General features: G+C 47.2%; 1 protein-coding gene and 1 long non-coding RNA gene across 2 annotated transcripts in view; one reads left to right on the top strand and one right to left on the bottom strand.

Annotated features, from left to right (window-relative positions):
• Positions 1-10,447, bottom strand: part of RALGDS (ral guanine nucleotide dissociation stimulator) — an 89,724-nt gene extending 79,277 nt beyond the window's left edge. Inside the window, exon 1 of the mRNA XM_028714261.2 lies at positions 9,768-10,447. Coding sequence (XP_028570094.1) covers positions 9,768-9,788 — 21 coding nt within the window. The 5' untranslated portion in view covers positions 9,789-10,447. The remainder of the gene's footprint in view (positions 1-9,767) is intronic.
• The window catches only part of LOC144326143 (uncharacterized), a 231,860-nt gene that overhangs the window by 112,656 nt on the left and 99,724 nt on the right, over positions 1-19,480 (top strand). The gene's annotated exons all lie outside the window — the stretch shown is intronic.

Below are 19,480 nucleotides of genomic sequence, written 5' to 3'. Positions count from 1 at the left end.
TCAGTGAGAAGACTATGATCTATATCCAATGCTAGTCCTCCAATGCTAGTAGACTCATTGAAATTAACAAACATAGGTAACTTAAACTCACTAATTTCAATGGAAAGTTAGATGGATTAATGCTAGATGGTAGCAGTACTTGGAATAAACTAGCTCAGGCCACATTCACACCATACATCTGAAGTGCTATGATACCACTTTAAGCAGTCTCAGCTTCCCCAAATTAATTATGGCAGCTATAGTTTGTTAAGGGTGCTGAGAGTTGGTAGGAGACTCCGCTATTCCCCTCCAATGCTATAATTTCCAGAGTGATTTAACAGTCAATCCCTGTTCCCTGGGAACTCTGGGAATTATATCAATAGGAGGGGGAATAGGGGAGTCTCCTATCAATGCTCAGCAGCCTAAACAAACTAAAGTTCCCAGAATTCTTTAGGGGAAGCCATTACTTTTTTAAGTGCCATTGTAGCACCATAAACATGTGGCGTGAATGTGGCCCCAGAATATCTGAACTATGCCTGAGAGTAGCTCCCATAACTGCCACATGAACAGAACATGAATTAAGTTTGCTTTGGGGTTTAATAAACCACAGCTTAGCATTGCCATTTAATCCTTCAACAAATTCATGAGGCCTGGCAGCACAGTTTGATGCTTTGGTGTCAGACGGCAACCTTCATCATGTCCCTTTCCTGTCTCCAGCACTGACAGAATTGAGATGAAGATGTCCAGACATTCCCACTGAGAGAACGAAAATAAGCCCCAGACATCCTGCGGAACAGGTGAGGCCCAGTTCCAAGAGGGACTTGAGATGCAGGCAGAAAGATAACCAGCTCCTCCTAGGCACAAATCACAAGAAACTTAAAAAGAAAAAAGTATTGTCCATTTTTGTGAGCTCAGTCCTGTCTAGAAGGTCAACCCATTTTATCAAATTATCCAGCAAAGAGGGTGCTGGTATTATTTTGCAGTTAAGTGTTTTTACCCCCCCACCCCCGGCAACCTTTGGAAAAAAAGAAATTTATCCTGGATGCAGCCCGTCACCCTTGACGTCAAGCCCACATGCACAAACATTTTCTTTGACCGCTAGCCAAACGGTGCACGAGGCAGGAAGGACAAAAGAAAATGGATGTGGAGAAGATTCAATAGAGAAAACAAAACCTCAGTGAAGACGTTTGATTGCACATGATGTCACGTGTGGAGTTGCTTTAGTGCAGGGATGGCCAACGTGGTGCCCTCCAGATGTTGTCTGGCTACTACTTCCATCATCACTAACAACTGATGGTGCTTGCTGAGGCTGATGGGAGTTGTAGTCCCAACAACATCTAGAGAGCACCACGTTGCCTATCCCTGCTTTATTATTGCAGGCAAAATCAGTTGCACTGAGTTCTCATTTAAATCAACAAGGACTAAAGTCATGACTACACAGGAATATGCTTTATCAGAACATTGGTCCACCTAGCTCAGTATAGTCTATGATTCATTAGCTAAAATGGATCATTGGAGAAGGAATTTGGGAGTTATCGGGGCCTGATTTAGGTAGCTCTACTAAGTTCAGGCTTGGGTAGCCTGTCCCTTCATGTCTACACTGACTGGCAGCAGCTCCCCAGGGTTTCAGGAAGGAGTCTCTCCTCCCTGGGCACTGAACCTCTGATCCAAAGGTAAAACAGCTAAAATCCAAGATTCCAGTCCTCATGATTCTGAAATATTTATATTCCACTATTCATTAAAAAAACAACAACCCCAGAGCAGTTTACAACAACTATACAGTGAAGGCTGATTTAAATAGTCCCACTGAAACTTGTCTTCTGCTGAGTCAGCGTATTGGTCCATCTAGCTCAGTGTCATCTACACAGACTGCCAGCAGACAGGCATTCAGGCAGGAGCCCACCTGATCTGGAGATGCTGGAAGTTGAACAGGGAATGTTCTGCACACCAAGCAGAAGTTATAACACTCAACTAGAGGTAGGCAACATGGTGCTTAAAGGGCCAAATCCTCATGAAATTTATTAGCATTTTAGTGCAAATTTCTCCTAACACACAGACACAGACACCTATGTTTGTATGTAGCTTTGATTCAATAACACTTTTTTGCAGCCATTTCCCCATACAGAATGCACATTCGTATGCAATTTTCATTAAAAGATTCATTTTTATGGTCACTTCTCCCCAATATATGCATTTTTGGTTGGAGACCGGCATTGTAAAATTCATATATGTGTGAATTTCGAAAGATGGCTGAGTTTTGGTTCTCGTGTCAATTCAGAAAGCACAAATCAGGCTGCACTGAATTCGATTTCTCCCCCCTCCCTTAATAACTCGTCCCCACTCTTGTGGAAACACAGGGTGTGAAGCCTTGCTTGAGAGGAGAATTAGGCAACATAAAGCAACCAAGGCCAGCCCAGGTCAAAATCAGAACAGTGACATTTTGCCAAATTAAAAATGTCTAGGTGGGAAATTCTGCTTTGGCTTCAGCTGTAAGCTGTGAGAGGCCTAGTCTTGCCTGGAATTCTGAAGTGTTTTGAGAGGGAACACAAGAATACAAAATCACTGTAACACAAAACAGCTTACACCACACAGTCAATGTGTTAGTTACTGAAGTGGCGTAAGACTCTTCACTGCTTTAACCTGGTGAGAAGAGAAGGGAGGGACAACCTAATATAAACAAAGCAGAAGGCTCCCCCTTCTGGCTGGCAGAAATGCAGCAAGGACCTCTGCATGGAGCAGTGTTCTCCCCCCTCTGTTGTTGAATTACAAATCTCATCATCCAGACCCAGCTTAGCCAACAGCCAGGGGTGATGTAGGTTTCAGTTCAACAACAGCTGGAGATCTATAGTGGAAGACCACTGACTTAGAGGAGGCCTCCAGATGTTGTTGCAACTCCTATTGTCCCCTGACTGTTGGCCATGCTGATGGGGACTGATGGGAGTTGGAGTCCCACACTATATAGAGAGGCACAGATTCCGCAGCTCTAATATAAGGAGAGGCATTGCCCCCTCTTTCTCCTATGAGGGAATGCCTCTTTTAAATAAGAGGCATTCCTCCATCTCTTGTAGGCTGTTTCGCAGATCAGGGCTGGGAAACTTGTGTTCTTCTAGTGATCTTTAGACTCCAACTCCCATCATTCCTGGCTGTTGACCATGCTGGCTGGGGCTGATGGGAGCTGGAGTCCAGGAACATCCATAAACTTACAAAAGTTATCCACTCCTGGCTCTGAATAATTCCTGGGAGTTGTTCCAAGAGAATCTCCAGCTCTTTCTCTCAAAGGGAACGGATTGTCCAAAGCATTCAACACAAAGTGCACACATACATACTGTGCATGGCCAGAGAGGAAGGTCTCTTTTGCACACTTGTTGCATGACTGGATTTTGGCAGGTGCAGCCTGCCCTAAGGAGAAAAGATCATTTAATGAAACTCGTATTTCATTGCTGATTGGGACGTAATCCTGGATCAGGGAGGGTGGTGCTGATCAGAGCTGGCAAAAGGTCAAAGTGGATGATTTTCTTTATTTAAGGCTTGTATGCGTAATAAAAAATTAAGCAGACATAGCCCTAGCTACCTTTGAAGGTGACCCGGAAACTACAGTGGTACCTCGGGTTACATACGCTTCAGGTTACAGACTCCGCTAACCCAGAAATATTACCTCAGGTTAAGAACTCTGCTTCAGGATGAGAACAGAAATCGTGCTCCAGCGGTGCGGCAACAGCAGGAGGCCCCGTTAGCTAAAGTGGTGCTTCAGGTTAAGAACAGTTTCAGGTTAAGAACGGAGCTCAGGAATGAATTAAGTACTTAACCTGAGGTACCACTGTACAACTAATCCAGAATGCAGCAGCTAGACTGGTGACTGGGAGTGGCCGCCGAGACCATATAACACTGGTCCTGAAAGACCTACATTGGCTCGCAGTACGTTTCTGAGCACAATTCAAAGTGTTGGTGCCGTCCTTGAAAACCCTAAACAGCCTCGGCCCAGTATACCTGAAGGAGCATCTCCACCCGCATCGTTCAGGTTGGACACTGAGGTCCAGTGCCAAGGGCCTTCTGGCGGTTCCCTCACTGTGAGATGTGAGGTTACAGGGAACCAGGAAGAGGGCCTTCTCGGTAGTGGCGCCCACCCTGTGTGCCCTTCCATCAGATGTCAAGGAAATAAACAACTATTTAACTTTTAGAAGACATCTGAAGGCAGCCCTGTTTAGGGAAGTTTTTAATGTTTGATATTTTATTCTGTTTTTAATCTGTTGGGAGCAGCCCAGAGTGGCTGAGGAAACCCAGCCGGATGGGTGGGGTATAAATTATTATTAATTATTATTATTATTATTATTACTACTACTACTACCACCAGCACAAGCATTTCTTAGCGGAGGTGAAGGACCTGGAAGAGTGGGGTTCAAATCCCTTCTCATCCACGCAGCTCACTGGGTGGCCTTAAGCCAGTCACTCTCTCCAGGCCTAACCTACCTTACAGGGTTGTTGTGCATGGATAAAGAGAGAAGCCTGTATGCCATGAACTCCTTGGAGGAAAGGTAGAATATGGCTGTTTTTAACAGCTATTAAAGCTATTTTTCAAAAAACATGGACATAAATGGATATCTGATTACTTTAAAATATTCTAGGACCATTTTTACAGACCTAAAAGAGAAAGCTGAGAAAGGGAGGGGGGTTGGGAACTATAATTGACAGATAAATTAATTTGGGGAAGTGCTGTGCATGCAGAGGGTCCGAGGTTAAACCCCCAAGGGCATCTCCAGGTACGAAAAACATGGAGTCATTGTAGAAAATACTGAGCTAAGTGCACCAATGGTCTGACTCAGTAGAAGGCAGAATCCTAAATAAAATGAGAACTAGAAACTTGATTCCCTGCAAGTGAAAGCTGAGGTTCTCTGAATGCTAATACTGTACCACATTCTGAGACTTGTGTGTCTGTGTTGGCTATCAAGACTTTCTTCCACTTCTGCATTACACACAGTCCCTTAAACATGACATAACCCCAGCCTTCTTGAACACTCCACACTTCCATAAAATCAAGTGCATTTAGATCTCATGACTTGTAGTCAAACCACAAGACTTAAACACAAAGAATGAAACTGATTCTTCACACATACAACCACCTACACAACCGCATTACTGTACAACAGCAGATCATATAAATCAGAACACCATCTGTTTCTGCAGCACAGAAGCAGTTCAACAGTTAAATGTCTGGACCCACCTGTGGCAACCATATCTGCATCGAAGGCAAGTAGGGCAGGCGCTTTCCTTCAGAATAAGGGCTGTTGATAACTTGTGGCTAGACTCTGGTACTTCTATAAAGTGAAGGTTTTGTAACAAACACCTCCTTAGACCAAACCAGAGCAAAGGAAAGCAGACTCTCATGCCCACTGCCAGATGTTTTCATAAGAGGCAGGATGTGAAAGAGATATATTTCTTGATAAGCCTGCCAAGGTTATTTTAAATATACTCCTCTTAGACAGAGGAGATACCCATAAAGGAAGGTAAAAGGAAGGGGGGAATATATATAACATTTCCAATTCATTTCCACAGTATGGCTTTAAATCAAAGCAAGTATGGCACCCCCTTTCTCCTGAAATAGAATCGATAGCTAAATGGGACCTCCAGGTACAGCTGCAGTATCTCTCTAACATACCAAATACTGGGCACCTGTGGGATAGTTTGGACATAAGAAGGATAAGGCCAGTGGCCCATCTAGTCCAGCATCACGTTCTCACAGTGGCCAACCAGACGCCCCAAAAGGAAGGCCACATGCAGAACTGGGACGCAACAGCAACTCTTCACCTCCTGCAGTTTGCAGAAACCGGCAATTCAAAGTATTACGGCCTTCAAAAGAGGAGGTAGAACATAGCAACTGGGCTTAGCCACCATTGCTAGCCTTATCCTCTGCAAATTTGTCTAATCCTATTTTAAAGCTATCCAAGTTGGTGGTTGTCTTCAGTTCTGGACCTAATGGTATTATGGAAGGGGGTGCTATTTAGATGGTAAAAATTCTGTGCTTCAAAATATGAAAAAACCAGCCCTTCGCCAAGTGGAATCTCCCTTGCCATGTGGAGTTCTGGACCCTGGACCCCACAATCCTTCCCTGATGGCACCATTGGGGGGACAGATATCTGAGTCGGAATATTGCTTTCATGCTCTTATTGGGGGTTTTCCAGCAGTCAGCTGGGAAAATGTGTTGGGTCCTTTGGCTACTTAAGTCACGTAAGGCTTAAAACGAGAGTAAAATATCCCAAAGAGGCTTGTCCTCCAGCTATGACACTGTCCTGGAATTGAACAGAAGGGGCATTTGAGCTTGTGCAGAGCGAGCATTGAGTATCACACATATGCAAGAGGGAGAGAATTTCCAGTACCAGTGCTGTGCCAAACAGTGGAGGCTGGTCCATTAGGACGAAATGGGCACTGCCCTATGAACTTCAGTCTGCCCTCAGCCAAACATCCTCTCTCAGCCTTGTGCAGAGCTTGTCTGAGGCCCAAGGTGGGAGTCTTGTTAGAATAAAGTTATAAACTCAAGCAAAAAATTGGCCGGTCCCTGGTGGGGGCCCCAGCCAGCTTAGTCCTCTGAGGTCCAGGGCAAGTGTACCCGACTGACCGCCCTCCTGGCATGGGCTTGCTTTCTTACAACCAGTCCAGCAAGTGGCACAGACTGCCAGCTTCCTCCTCCTTAGTTGCTCTTGCAGAACTCATTAGTGAGGAGGATAGGAACAAAACCATAATTAGTTGGCTCTGCCTCCACTTGCCATTGGCCCTGTCTCCACTCATTACTGGCCCCATCTACTTCTTGGGCTCGCTGCCTTCTGCCCCACCAGGCCAAACAGGCACAAACCATTACTGCTCCTGAAACACTGGTTGCTCAGACCAACTGTAAGAGACAAGTTAATATCCTTTCATACTAGGGTTGTCAGACCTCCAGGTCTGACGCAAAGTCTCCCGGTTTGCCTGGCCGTCTCCAGGCAGCAACTGATTGGCATGAATCTCCAGGTATGCGAGGTGGCCTTTAATAATAGTAATAATGACAATAAAAATGATGACGACGACAGTGCATACAACTTGCAAGCTTCAGCCCAGCAGGAGCTGACTGCAGATTATAGAAGGGACACACTGGGGTGCCTCTCCTCTGCTCTCCTCTCCCAATTAACCTCCATCTCCAAAGCCCACCCCTGTGACATCACTAGGAGGCCTCCCCCCATGACATCATCGGGGCCGCCCCAGATCTCAGGTTTCAAATCTCAGGCTCTGGGATACTCCTGAACTGGCCAAATTATTGAATATTCTTTTCCTATGTCGCTGAGGATCATGGTGGGACACAAATTTCCCACTCCGCAAAAGTGACTTCCCCAGCATCCTCCAAACACTGCAAGGATTCATGAGAAGGGATGACAGGGATCTCAAACCATGTTAGACAGGTTTCCTGAAAGTAACCTTCTTCTTTCTAGGCAACTCCTGCTTCCCTCTCATGGTGGGAATTAAATGAAATTCTTGAGGCTGAATTCCCTCACCCCCTAGCAAAGCAGGGATGGCGTAATACAGCTATGAGCACGTCCTGTCGGCAGAGGTGAAGGTGATAATTTGGCAAACCCACAAAAGCATCAACAACCCCATTACGCAAAATGTTTTTTGTGGGCTAACTGGAAGGAGTGGGGGAGAGCTAGAAGTGCCAGGGCTTCAGAGCTGGCTGGAAGCCCAGTCCCAAATTTAGATGAGTACATCTGGTGTGGGAAGGCCTACGGCACATGCTCAGAGGCATTCTATAATTATATCATCAGCATTATTAATCCACAAGTCCTGGAGCTGGTGCCTAGGAACAGAAGAATATGCCTTCTACTGAGACAGACCACAGGTCCATCTAGCTCAGTACTATCTACACTGACTCAGGGATTCAGGTAGGTAGGGATCTCTCACAGCCTTACCTGGGGATGCCAAGGATTTAATCCACATGCAAGGAAGCTACTCAACCACTGGTGTGGCCTGTTGAAAAGCAGGTTGCAACAAACATAATATGTTTTAAAACACATCACACACACACACACACCAAGAATCCTGGGAACTGTAGTTTTTACCCCCTCACAGTGGTACAATTCCCAGCAGCCTTAAAGAACTACAGTTCCCAGGATTATTGAGGGGAAGTTTAAATGGGCTTTAAATCCTAAGAACACTTGGGGGAAGGAATGCCACCTTCTTTGCCAACCAGGCACCCTCTAGAAGTTTTGCACTACAACTACCAGCGTGCTGGCTAGGGCTGCTTAGAATTCCAGTTCTAAACTTCTGGAGGGTTGGCAAAGGCTGTGTTAGTGGGAAGCACTCGACATATGCTCAGAGATAGCCTCCCCTTCTAATTCATGTGATCTTCACCACTTCCAGAGTGGAAGCCCTTGTGTATATATATTCATTTCCAGAATGCCCTGAAATTGCATTTGCTCATGTACATCTTTTTTTAGTTTCATCTGGTCTCCACTCCCCCCCACCAACCCACAGTCAACTTGAGAATTGCCTTCCTGGATTAGAGCGGGGGGGGGGGGCAGGAACCCTCTGAGACCAGCCAGTCAGAAGCATCACAGAGCTCAAGACCAAGGACTTAGAGGAATAGCCTTTCATTATCACCTAACCCTTGGTTTGTACTGAAAGGCAAACTGCTCCTGAAAATGGAGGTTCTATTTTGTTGTCATAGCTCATATAGCCACCAGTCAGCCTGTCTTTCTCCTCTCTAATCATACTGTAAGAATACAAGGGCTTTTGTGCTGGATCAGGCCAAAGGTCCACCTTAGCTCCTCCCTTTCCAAGAAGCTCAAACATAAGGCAGGGAGGTGACTGATAAGGTCTTCCTCATAAAAGGATTCAATCGGCTTCTGTATATCCTGGCCGACTGTAGACTGAAGCACTGTGGGGCAGAGACCAAAGCATTTTCATTTATGTTATGTTGTTAGATGCCACACACAGCATAAGCTGTGGAAGGGCTGTAGTTCAGTGGCAGAGGGGCCCAGGTTCAATCCCCAGTGGCATCTACAGGTAGGGCTGGGGGAGAGTCCCTGTCTGAAACCCTGGAGAGCAGCTGCCAGTCAGTGTACACAGTACTTAGCAAGAGGGGCCAATGGACTGACTTCAGCAGAAGTCAGCTCCCCAGCCCTTCTTTAAATTCAGAATCATGAGGACTGGAATCTTACTTCCTTTTTTAGAGGGGAATGCCAAAGCTTAGTGGTAGAGCACTTGGTCTGCATGCAGAAGGCTCTGGGTTCAATCCCTGTTGTCTCTAGGTAAGGCTGGGCAATAACTGCTGCCTGAAATCAGAGCTAGTGTCAGGCAGCATAGATTGTGCTGATTTAGTATAAGACACCTCGATATATCCCTATTTAACTCAGCCTTTAATTCTGAGCCATTCTTAATAGTTTCTTAATTCATTTTTAGGGGGGAAAGTCATAGCAGAGAGGTAGAGCTCAATCCCCAGCCAGGTACAGACCCCCTGGAGATCTGCTGCCAGTCAGTGTAGACAGTACTAAGCTATATAAGGCAGTTTCCTTTCAACAACAACAAGAAGCAGTTCTGACTAAATAAGCCACCTGTCCGTTTTCCACCTGCTGGCAAACCCCAGATCGCAAACTCTCGGGGGCGAAGACCTGCCTATTATTCCCCCCATTTGTGGGGGGTGGCTGCTCTTTCGCTTGCGCTGCAAAGCATTACCAGGGGGTTGGACTAGATGCCCCCTTTGGGCCCCCTTCCACCTCTAGCATCACGATTATTATTTTCTAGCCTTTGCAAAAGCGCGCGTCCTTTACCTGGCTATCCAACATCATCATCTCCCGCTCATCGTTCCCAAAGGCTGTTCGAGGAGAAAAGGCGCAGGAGAGGAATCCACTCAGGGTCGCTTGCCCTGATCGCCGGGTCACTCACTGGTCGCTTGCCATGCGGTTATAAATCCAGCTCTCCCTCTTTTACGCCTTGTCAAGAGTCCTTGCTGCCTGGCTTTGCCCAGTTAAGAAAGGCGGCCACGGCAGCAGGTCTCCAGCGAGCCTGGCGATGCTCCAACCCCTGCCAACACCACCCGGGAGTAGCTCAGCGTCTTCTTGGCAAGCCCATAATAATCCCGTCTTCCTGATCTCCTTCTCCGGGCGGAACTAGGGCGATTCCCAGCCGGCGGCTCCATAAAACTCTCCTATACACGGCAGCCGCTTTTTGCGTCCAGCAAAGGAGGAATTATTATTTTTCTCTTCGCCACCAGCGCAGTCTCGTTACTAGTCAATTTCGCTTCCCTCCGCCTCCCCCGGCCTCTTCAATTTCCTATTGTTGTCTCCCCGCGCTGCTTGGGGAGAGGAGCGCCTCGCTGCTTCCCTCCTGGTCGCTCTCCTGCAAAAAAGAGGTCCATGGGTGAAGAGAAAGCAGGAAGAGGAAGGGAAAAAAATGGATCTGCTTTTGGGGAGTCTGGAGACAGAGACAGAGACAGCGCTCTGAACGTTGCGCGCAGCTTGCAACAATTTGCAAAGGGCGGGGGTAGTGAGCGTGCGAAGGGGAGGGGGGGGACTGAAATGACTCAAACAGCCGCCAGCAGGCTTTTAAAAGATCGCCTCTTCGCTTTTACTCTGCTCCCCGTCTCCCACATATTTTTTCCAAGCTAGCAAACGCCACCTCGCGTTTCCAAAACACAGTAAACCGCAAGGCATCGTTGGGTGGGAGGCCCCTGAGCGCGTGCAGAGTGCTTTCCCCTCCTCGAAGGCGAATCTATATAACCTAGATAAAGGTTGCCTAATAAGGAGGCATCTCCTGTTGACTTGGTGGTTGGCTGCACCCAGACTGGCTGCAGACAGGTCTACAGGGAGAAAATTAAAGGGGTTGTTTTGTAGGGATCTAAAGGATTCTGAGCATGGACAGAACAGCCAAACAACAATGGAACAAAGGAGGGTGGTTTTTTTTAAAAAATAATCTGAGGGCTAAATTTATTCTCAACGTGTGAAGAGTGCCTGATTGGATTTTTTTTAAAGATGCACCAATGTAGGCAAATACAGAAATTTTCTTTTGTTTTTGTTGTTTTTCAAAATATAGATGGGCACAAGGCATATATATATAATGTTTTAACAGTCTAAAGGAAAAGAATCAAGTTCATCAGTTTTGTAATTAAACTAAATAATTGTAATCGGGTTGTGAATAAATTAATTGTTACTGTTTCAAATTTTATTTTGTTATTATCTTCCTTAGAAGGGCCATAGATCAGTGACAGAGCATCTGTCTTGCATGCAGAAGCATCTCCATATAGGTCTGGGAGAGGTTCCCTGCCCCAAACCCAGAGAACCTGCTTCCAGTCAGTGTAAACAATACCAAAGACTCAGTAGATGTCAGCTTCTTATTTAATTCAGCCTTTAATGCAGAACTGTAAGGACTCACAAGAATCTTACTTTATCTTTAGAGGAAAGGGTGTAGCTCAGTGGTACAGCATCTGCTTTGCATACAGAAGGTCTCAGGTTCAATCCCTAGTGGTGTCTCCAGGTATTATTATTATTGTTATTGTTTAGTTGTTTAGTCGTGTCCGACTCTTCATGACCCCATGGACCAGAGCACACCAGGCACTCCTGTCTGTTATTATTATTATTATTTAATAAATTTGTATAGAGCTAGGAGAATGCCTAGAGAGCTGCTGCCAGTCAGTGTAGACAACATTGAACAAGATGGACCAAAGTCTGACTCAGTATAAGGCAGCTTCCTATGTTCATGCAAACCAGTATTCTGATTAATACTTTTTATGGGGTAGGGTAAGGGGCACTGGGGACGAGTTTATGGAACCAAGAAAGTGGTAGCACAAAAAGGTTTAGGAACCATTACCTTAACAACTACACCACAGGTGGAACACGTTTTTTTGTCCAGGTCCTCTGCATGGGATATTTCCACTGTAGGCTCAGTCCCCGGGCCTGCAACATGTGCTCTTAACAGGAACAGAAGACCCAGCAGGGCCCTTCCAATTAACGGCCCCCCAGCGCCCTGCAAGGCTACGGCATATAAAGCAATGCCCGCCCCCAACTGCTTGATCTCCATTCACACAGAAGCCTGAACATTTTCAGGCGCCCCCGGGGATGCTGCGGAGGTGAACAGAAGCTCCTGGAACCAGCCTTGCCTGATCAATTTCATGCCAGCAGTGAAGAGGGCAGAGCAGCGGTGGCGGCGATGGTGGAGAGGGTTGCTCTGGTAACGCGAAGCCTGCCTATATTATTGTTTTTTCGTAAAAGAGCATTCGGGGTTTCAAGAGTCGGGGAGGATGGCGACAAGCGTGATTCAGCCGGTGCCAGCTATCGTGGTGGTGGTGGGGTTTAGACCACCACACGAGACTAGGCCAGTGTATGGGTGGGCTGCAGCTCAAACCCCCACCACACCACCTTCTTATCATTCTTTCATTGATGTGGGTGTCAGTATCTATTCCCACCCACCTTATTTATTTTATTGCACGTATATCCCATCTTTTTCTGCAAGGTGGTGTACATGGTTCACGCCAACCTCACGCCAACCCTGTGAGGTAGGTTACACTGAGAGGCTGGGCCAAGGTCACTCAGTGGGCATTTGAATCCTTAACAGGGGTGCCAAGTTGAATAAAATATTGGAGGGGCCCAGGTAAACCCCGACACACAAACACACACACACAATTTGAATGGGAATTTCCAATAACTTTGAGCGGCCTGGGTCACTCAAATATTTTGGGGGGGTGTTGAAGACTCCTCTGGTCCTAGGGGTTGGCTCCGATGAACCTCATATACTACTTGCAAGTAGACAAGCGATTCTGGGTCCGTAAGTGCATGCAGTGTTGTTGCTCTTTAGCGTGGATGAGTTTGTGGTAGCATACATTAACATATTCCCACCCCCATGTGACATTGGTCTGCCAGCAAAGAAACAACTCAAACATCAATGGACTTCTGCAAGGGATAGTCCGCCATCTGCTGGCAAAGATGCTGCAAGGCTATTCCTGTCTCTTTTGTTTCGCAATCTACACTGCAGGGTTCAATATTTTAATCCTGTGACATAGGTACCAACTCCTTGGGGCCCTTGGTGTCCGAGCACCCACAAAATTTCCCATGAAGGGGCCGGGCACCCACAAATTTCAGTGCCAGGACCATGCACGCTGCATGGCACCCACAGCCCCGGGCACCCATGGTCACGGGGCCAAGCTGGCACTCCTGCCCTGTGACTGGGAATCATTTTCAGCCCAAGGGCAGCATATGCAGGGAATTTGAACTCAGATCTTGCCCCAGCCGAAGTCCTAACATATTGGTCACCGCCTCACATGACATTTTTGGGCTTAAGGGTAGTGATTTCTGTGAGCGTCAATACTCTTTATTTTGCTTTTATTGATTGCATTTATATCCCAACTTTTTTTTCTTCAAAGAGCTGAAGGAGGTGCACATAGTTCTCCCCCTCATTTAATCCCCAGAACAGGCAGTGCTGGGTCCAAAGTCACCCAGTGACCCACATGGCTGAGGTGGGATTTGAACCCTGCTCTCCGAAGTCCTAGTCAAACACTCCTCCAACCACTACACCACACTGGCTCACATACCTGACGGTTATGGGCATAGCCAGTATTTATTTATTTTTGCATGGGGCAGGCCTTTTGTGGAGGGGGGGCAGAACCTCAGTTGGCTATGTACGGTTATGTATTTTTATTTATGTACATTTATATATTTTTATTGATTGGGGGGCAGGTGCCCCTCCCTGTCCCGTCCCCCCGGCTCTCCCTTGGCTATGCTCATGCTCACAGTACTGGGTTGTGGCTTACTGGGATCATGGTTCCATTTGAAGCTGTCACCTGGCATCCTCACGCAGTTGCAAGGGCCTCGGAGGCCTAGCAGGGCCTTCCTATGCCTCCCCCTGCATCCAACACAGCCCTCTGAACAGGCACCAGGCAGTTGGACTGAGCCACTCTGTTAGTTTATTGTTCAAGCCTAATTTCACCAGTGGGGAAGGCTCTGACTATATGTATGTATGTATGTATGTATTTATTTATCTATCTATCTATTCATTAATTGCATACACACACACGCCAAGTATATATGTATATATATGGTATTATTATCCAAATACATTATATATATTGTTTTACTCAATGCTATTTTTCTAGAAAAAGAAGTGCTGGCTGCAAAAAATAAATAAAAAATATAGGCCATATATTTCTCCCTCTTCAATTAATCACAATAACCTTGTGGGGTAGGTTAGGCTGAGGCAGTGATGGGCCCGCAAAGTTGCACCCAGTTAAAGCTTCATGGCCAAGTGGGGGAATCTGAACCATAGTCCTCCTCGGGTCCTAGTACGGCATTCTAATCACTATGCCGTACTGGCTTTCAGGCACATGGTTAGAACGGTTCTCTTTCAGGAAGGCTATGCACGTTGCGAACGTTCCAAAGTTTCCAACGTTTTGATCATACATTTTGCATTTTGTATTTTCAGGGGGGGGGGGGTTTCATAGAGAGATTTAAAAAACAAACAAACACCACACACCCCAGGGGATAAATTCCTTTTTAAAAAAAGTAAAATAAATAAAACTTTCCCACAATGCCTGTAATCCAGGTATTCTGGGAAAGATAAATGGTGGCCAGGCCCAGTCACCCAGCCGAGCATTGATAACACATGTGGGGGGGGGGCCTCCAGTGGTTATTTTACTTGGGGCAGGGTGTGGGTCTTGGATTCTGGTTCTTACTGACATAAAGTAGCCAGAGCACACTCTGACCATGCCTCCATTTTACCATCTTATTCTGCACTCTGTGCTTTTGCCTAATTGAATTTCTCTTTCTCACCATCTCCCTCTTCCCCCGACATCCTCCTGCCTCCCTCCCATGCTTTTTGGGAGCCGTTTCCCTGGAAACAAGACCTGCTTAATTCTGTCATCTTTGACATTCCACTCCTCATTCTTTGGTGAGATCATCACCTGCCTCGGTTCCCCTCCTTCTGCAATCCTGCATCTCAGACATTTGCCATCAGAGGGTCATTAGCCAATTGGAGCTAGTATAATATTTTTCCCCAACCCCACTCCCCTGATCCCAAAAGATTGCAATGCGATCCTGTTTTTATCCATCAACCTCAGAGACATTGAACTCAGCAGTATTTAGTAGACAAGCATAGGATTGCACTGTTAGGCAGATAGCCAGACAGGTAGTGGGATGGTGATGATGATGATTACTGTACATATTTATTAATATCCTGCCTTTCCACATGACAGGGACACAAGGTGGCTTACAGATAAAATATGAACAACCTAAAACAGGGGGGGAACCCATTAGAAACCATTAAGCATTAAGAGAATTAAAACATAGCTATATCTATATGAGCTCTATTAGAATCATACAGATAATTACAATAAAAACAGCACGGCACCAGCCCTTTAATTAAAAGCAGTTGTTTCCCAAAACCCTGTTAAAACAAGTCTTCATCTGCTACTAGCCAAAAACTGGAAATTGCAAGAGATACCAACAGTAGAAGAATGGCCGAAGAAAAAGTTGGACCTTTTGGAGCTGGCTGACCTGACTGGAAGAATCCGCGACCAGAAAGAAGAGATACAAGAAGATTAGAAGAAATTTAAAGATTATTTGGCTAAGTATTGTGATATAAGATAATTAGAAAATTCTTGGAAGTAACGAATAGGCTTAGGGGTAGAATAAGAACATGTGTTAGCAAATAGCAAGGATTAGAATATTAATAAAGGAGAAGAGGTTAGTAAATGATAGGAGTTAATATTATTAGAAATATGAATTTGGAGAACTGATATACAGGTGATATAATGAAATTCAGTTAGAGGGGTTTCGAGGAAGTCAGATATCGTTTATATAATTTTTTATTAAGGTTTTCAAAATATTACACAAAGAAAAAATAAAAATACAAAATACAAAATAAAAACAGTTAAAAACAATTCAATCTTTCCGTGTCTTATCTTTCATTTGCCTGTTTCCCGGACCTCCTCACACCTCCCTTTTTTGTATCCATTTCAATTAGTTGGTTCAGCAAATCCTTTCCCTCTTTGTTTTTATCCTAATCTTTAGTCTTAATATATTATAACTTTAAATTACCACCTATTAACATTCCATTTTTGCACATCTTTTTAACATTACTGCTAAAAACCACTTAACTTCAATCCAACATCATTCTAACATTCATTAATTTTGCAGTATTTTTGTAAATAGTCTTTAAATTTCTTCCAGTCTTCTTCCACCGACTCTTCTCCCTGGTCTCAGATTCTGCCGGTCATTTCCGCCAGTTCCATATAGTCCATCACCTTCATCTGCCATTCTTCCAGGGTGGGTAGATCTTGCGTCTTCCAATGCTTTGCGATAAGTATTCTTGCTGCTGTTGTGGCATACATAAAGAAAGTTCTATCCTTCTTTGGCACCAATTGGCCGACCATGCCAAGGAGAAAGGCCTCTGGTTTCTTCAGGAAGGTATATTTAAATACCTTTTTCATTTCATTATATATCATCTCCCAGAAAGCCTTAATCCTTGGGCACGTCCACCAAAGGTGAAAGAATGTACCTCGAGGAAGTCAGGTATCAATGTTAGCCCAGGAGGACTCCCCTGAGTGAGTGCTTGAGGGCCCTGCTCTTGCCACTTACTACCATCTGGCTTGGGGCGGGGCCTGACAGGCCTCATAAGGACTGCGTGCTGCTTGCGGCCTGCTGCCCAGGAGGACTCCCCTGAGTGAGTGCTTGAGGGCCCTGCTCTTGCCACTTACTACCATCTGGCTTGGGGCGGGGCCTGAAGTCTCATAAGGACTGCGTGCTGCTTGCGGCCTGCTGCCCAGGAGGACTCCCCTGAGTGAGTGCTTGAGGGCCCTGCTCTTGCCACTTACCATCTGGCCTGGGGCGGGGCCTGACAGGCCTCATAAGGACTGCGTGCTGCTTGCGGCCTGCTGCCCAGGAGGACTCCCCTGAGTGAGTGCTTGAGGGCCCTGCTCCTTCCTGCCACTTACCATCTGGCCTGGGGCGGGGCCTGAAGCCTCATAAGGACTGCGTGCTGCTTGCGGCCTGCTGCCCAGGAGGACTCCCCTGAGTGAGTGCTTGAGGGCCCTGCTCTTGCCACTTACCATCTGGCCTGGGGCGGGGCCTGACAGGCCTCATAAGGACTGCGTGCTGCTTGCGGCCTGCTGCCCAGGAGGACTCCCCTGAGTGAGTGCTTGAGGGCCCTGCTCCTTCCTGCCACTTACCATCTGGCCTGGGGCGGGGCCTGAAGCCTCATAAGGACTGCGTGCTGCTTGCGGCCTGCTGCCCAGGAGGACTCCCCTGAGTGAGTGCTTGAGGGCCCTGCTCTTGCCACTTACCATCTGGCCTGGGGCGGGGCCTGACAGGCCTCATAAGGACTGCGTGCTGCTTGCGGCCTGCTGCCCAGGAGGACTCCCCTGAGTGAGTGCTTGAGGGCCCTGCTCCTTCCTGCCACTTACCATCTGGCCTGGGGCGGGGCCTGAAGCCTCATAAGGACTGCGTGCTGCTTGCGGCCTGCTGCCCAGGAGGACTCCCCTGAGTGAGTGCTTGAGGGCCCTGCTCTTGCCACTTACCATCTGGCCTGGGGCGGGGCCTGACAGGCCTCATAAGGACTGCGTGCTGCTTGCGGCCTGCTGCCCAGGAGGACTCCCCTGAGTGAGTGCTTGAGGGCCCTGCTCCTTCCTGCCACTTACCATCTGGCCCAGGGCGGGGCCTGACAGGCCTCACTAGGACAGTTATTGCCGGAGGGGCACAGAGTGTTTTTAAAATGTTTTTTAAAAAAATTTCTTTGGATTTTTTTGTATGTGGGGGGTGGGGGTGGGATGGATGTGTGGGTGGGTTTGGGGAATTATTTTTTTATTATTATTTTGATGTTTTTGTAATTTTTACATTTTTTTGTTTGTATTGTTTTATTGATTTTGTTTGTTTGTTTAAGGTGTTATTTTGTTCTTAGGGGGAGGGGTCAGGGCTGCCGGGGAGTGGGCCCCAGCCCACAAAATGGCTGGGGCATGTTCCACAGGGGGGGATGCACTGGGACAACTGATCTCAGTGATCACGGGTAGGAGGAGGAGTTACGCTAAGACTAGACCATGTCATTACAGAGGGGGCAGGTTTAGTCGTTGTCTGAGGACTATTCCTGCCTCCGGGTCTGGTCCTGACCGGATGGATACTAGAATCAGCAAGGGATACCCACATGACCTGAAAGTGTTGCTGTGCAATGCCAGGTCAATGATTCATAAGACCACTGCCATCCATGACGTGATCATGGATGGAGGACTTGACCTGGCATGTGTGACAGAGACTTGGCTGGATGAAGCAGATGGGCCTGTCCTTGCTGCTGCTTGTCCACCAGGTTTCTCTTACGCACAGCAACCCAGGTCATGTGGGCGGGGAGGGGGGGTTGCAGTGATTTTTAGGAAGTCATTAGTTTGCACCAGGCGTCCTATTGGGAAGACCCAGTTTTCTGAGTGCATGTTCTGGAAGTTGGGCAATAGGGGCAGTACAGGATTCCTTTTGGTGTACCGACCTCCCCGCTGCACCAAGGATTCCCTGTCCGAGCTGCTTCAGGTCGTGGCGGATGTTCTCCTGGAGACACCTAGCTTGGTCGTCCTAGGGGATTTTAACATCCATGCCGACACGACCTTACAAGGGGCCGCTCGGGACTTCGTGGAAAGCATGGCCTCCATGGGGCTGTCCCTGAATAAGTCTGGCCCTACCCATAGCCGTGGACATGCCTTGGACCTGGTGTTTACCTCTATGGATGTTGGTGATCTGACACTAAGTAAAAGCGAAACGAAAGAAGTGCCATGGTCAGATCACTTCCTGGTGCAACTGGACTTCTCTGCGACCCATCCCCTCTGCAGGGAGGTGGGACCAATTCGGATGGTCCGCCCCCGCCACCTAATGGATCCAAATGGTTTCCAGAGAGTGGTAGGGGATGCTTTATCCCATGTTGATGGCCTTTCAGCCGATTCCCTGGTGGCCCGCTGGAATGTGGAGTTAACCAGGGCTATTGACTGTTTGGCTCCGAAGCGCCCTCTCCGATTGCATGGAGCCCGGACAGCCCCGTGGTTTTCCACGGATCTGAGGGCAATGAAACAATCGTTGAGACGGCTAGAGCGCCGGTGGCGGATAACTCATTCCGAATCTGACCGGACACAGGTTAGAGCTCAACGTCGAGCCTACCAAGTGGCGATAGCGACGGCGAAGAAGAATTTCTTCACCGCCTCTATTGCATCTGCAGAAAACAGCAGCAGGAGACTTTTTCAGGTGGTTCACGATTTAGCGGAACCACCTGCAACATCGGGGCCCAGTACGGGCCACATGTTCTCCTGCAATGATTTTGCAAAGTTTTTTGCAGATAAAATCGCTCAGATTCGGGAAGAAGTAGACTCCACCGTGGGAGCAGGGCCGGGGCGGGAGAGTGCTAGAGTTCTGTCTAGTCAAGTTGAGTGGAATCAATTCCAATCTGTTACCTCCGAGGATGTGGACAGGCTGCTTGGACGAGTGAAACCAACCACCTGTCTCCTGGATCCTTGCCCATCCTGGCTTATAAA

The sequence above is a fragment of the Podarcis muralis genome, chromosome Z (assembly GCF_964188315.1).
Source record: "Podarcis muralis chromosome Z, rPodMur119.hap1.1, whole genome shotgun sequence".
In the NCBI taxonomy this organism is placed as follows: domain Eukaryota; kingdom Metazoa; phylum Chordata; class Lepidosauria; order Squamata; family Lacertidae; genus Podarcis; species Podarcis muralis.
Note: the sequence above shows the minus strand (reverse complement) of the source record. Positions and strands in the feature narration are given on the sequence as shown.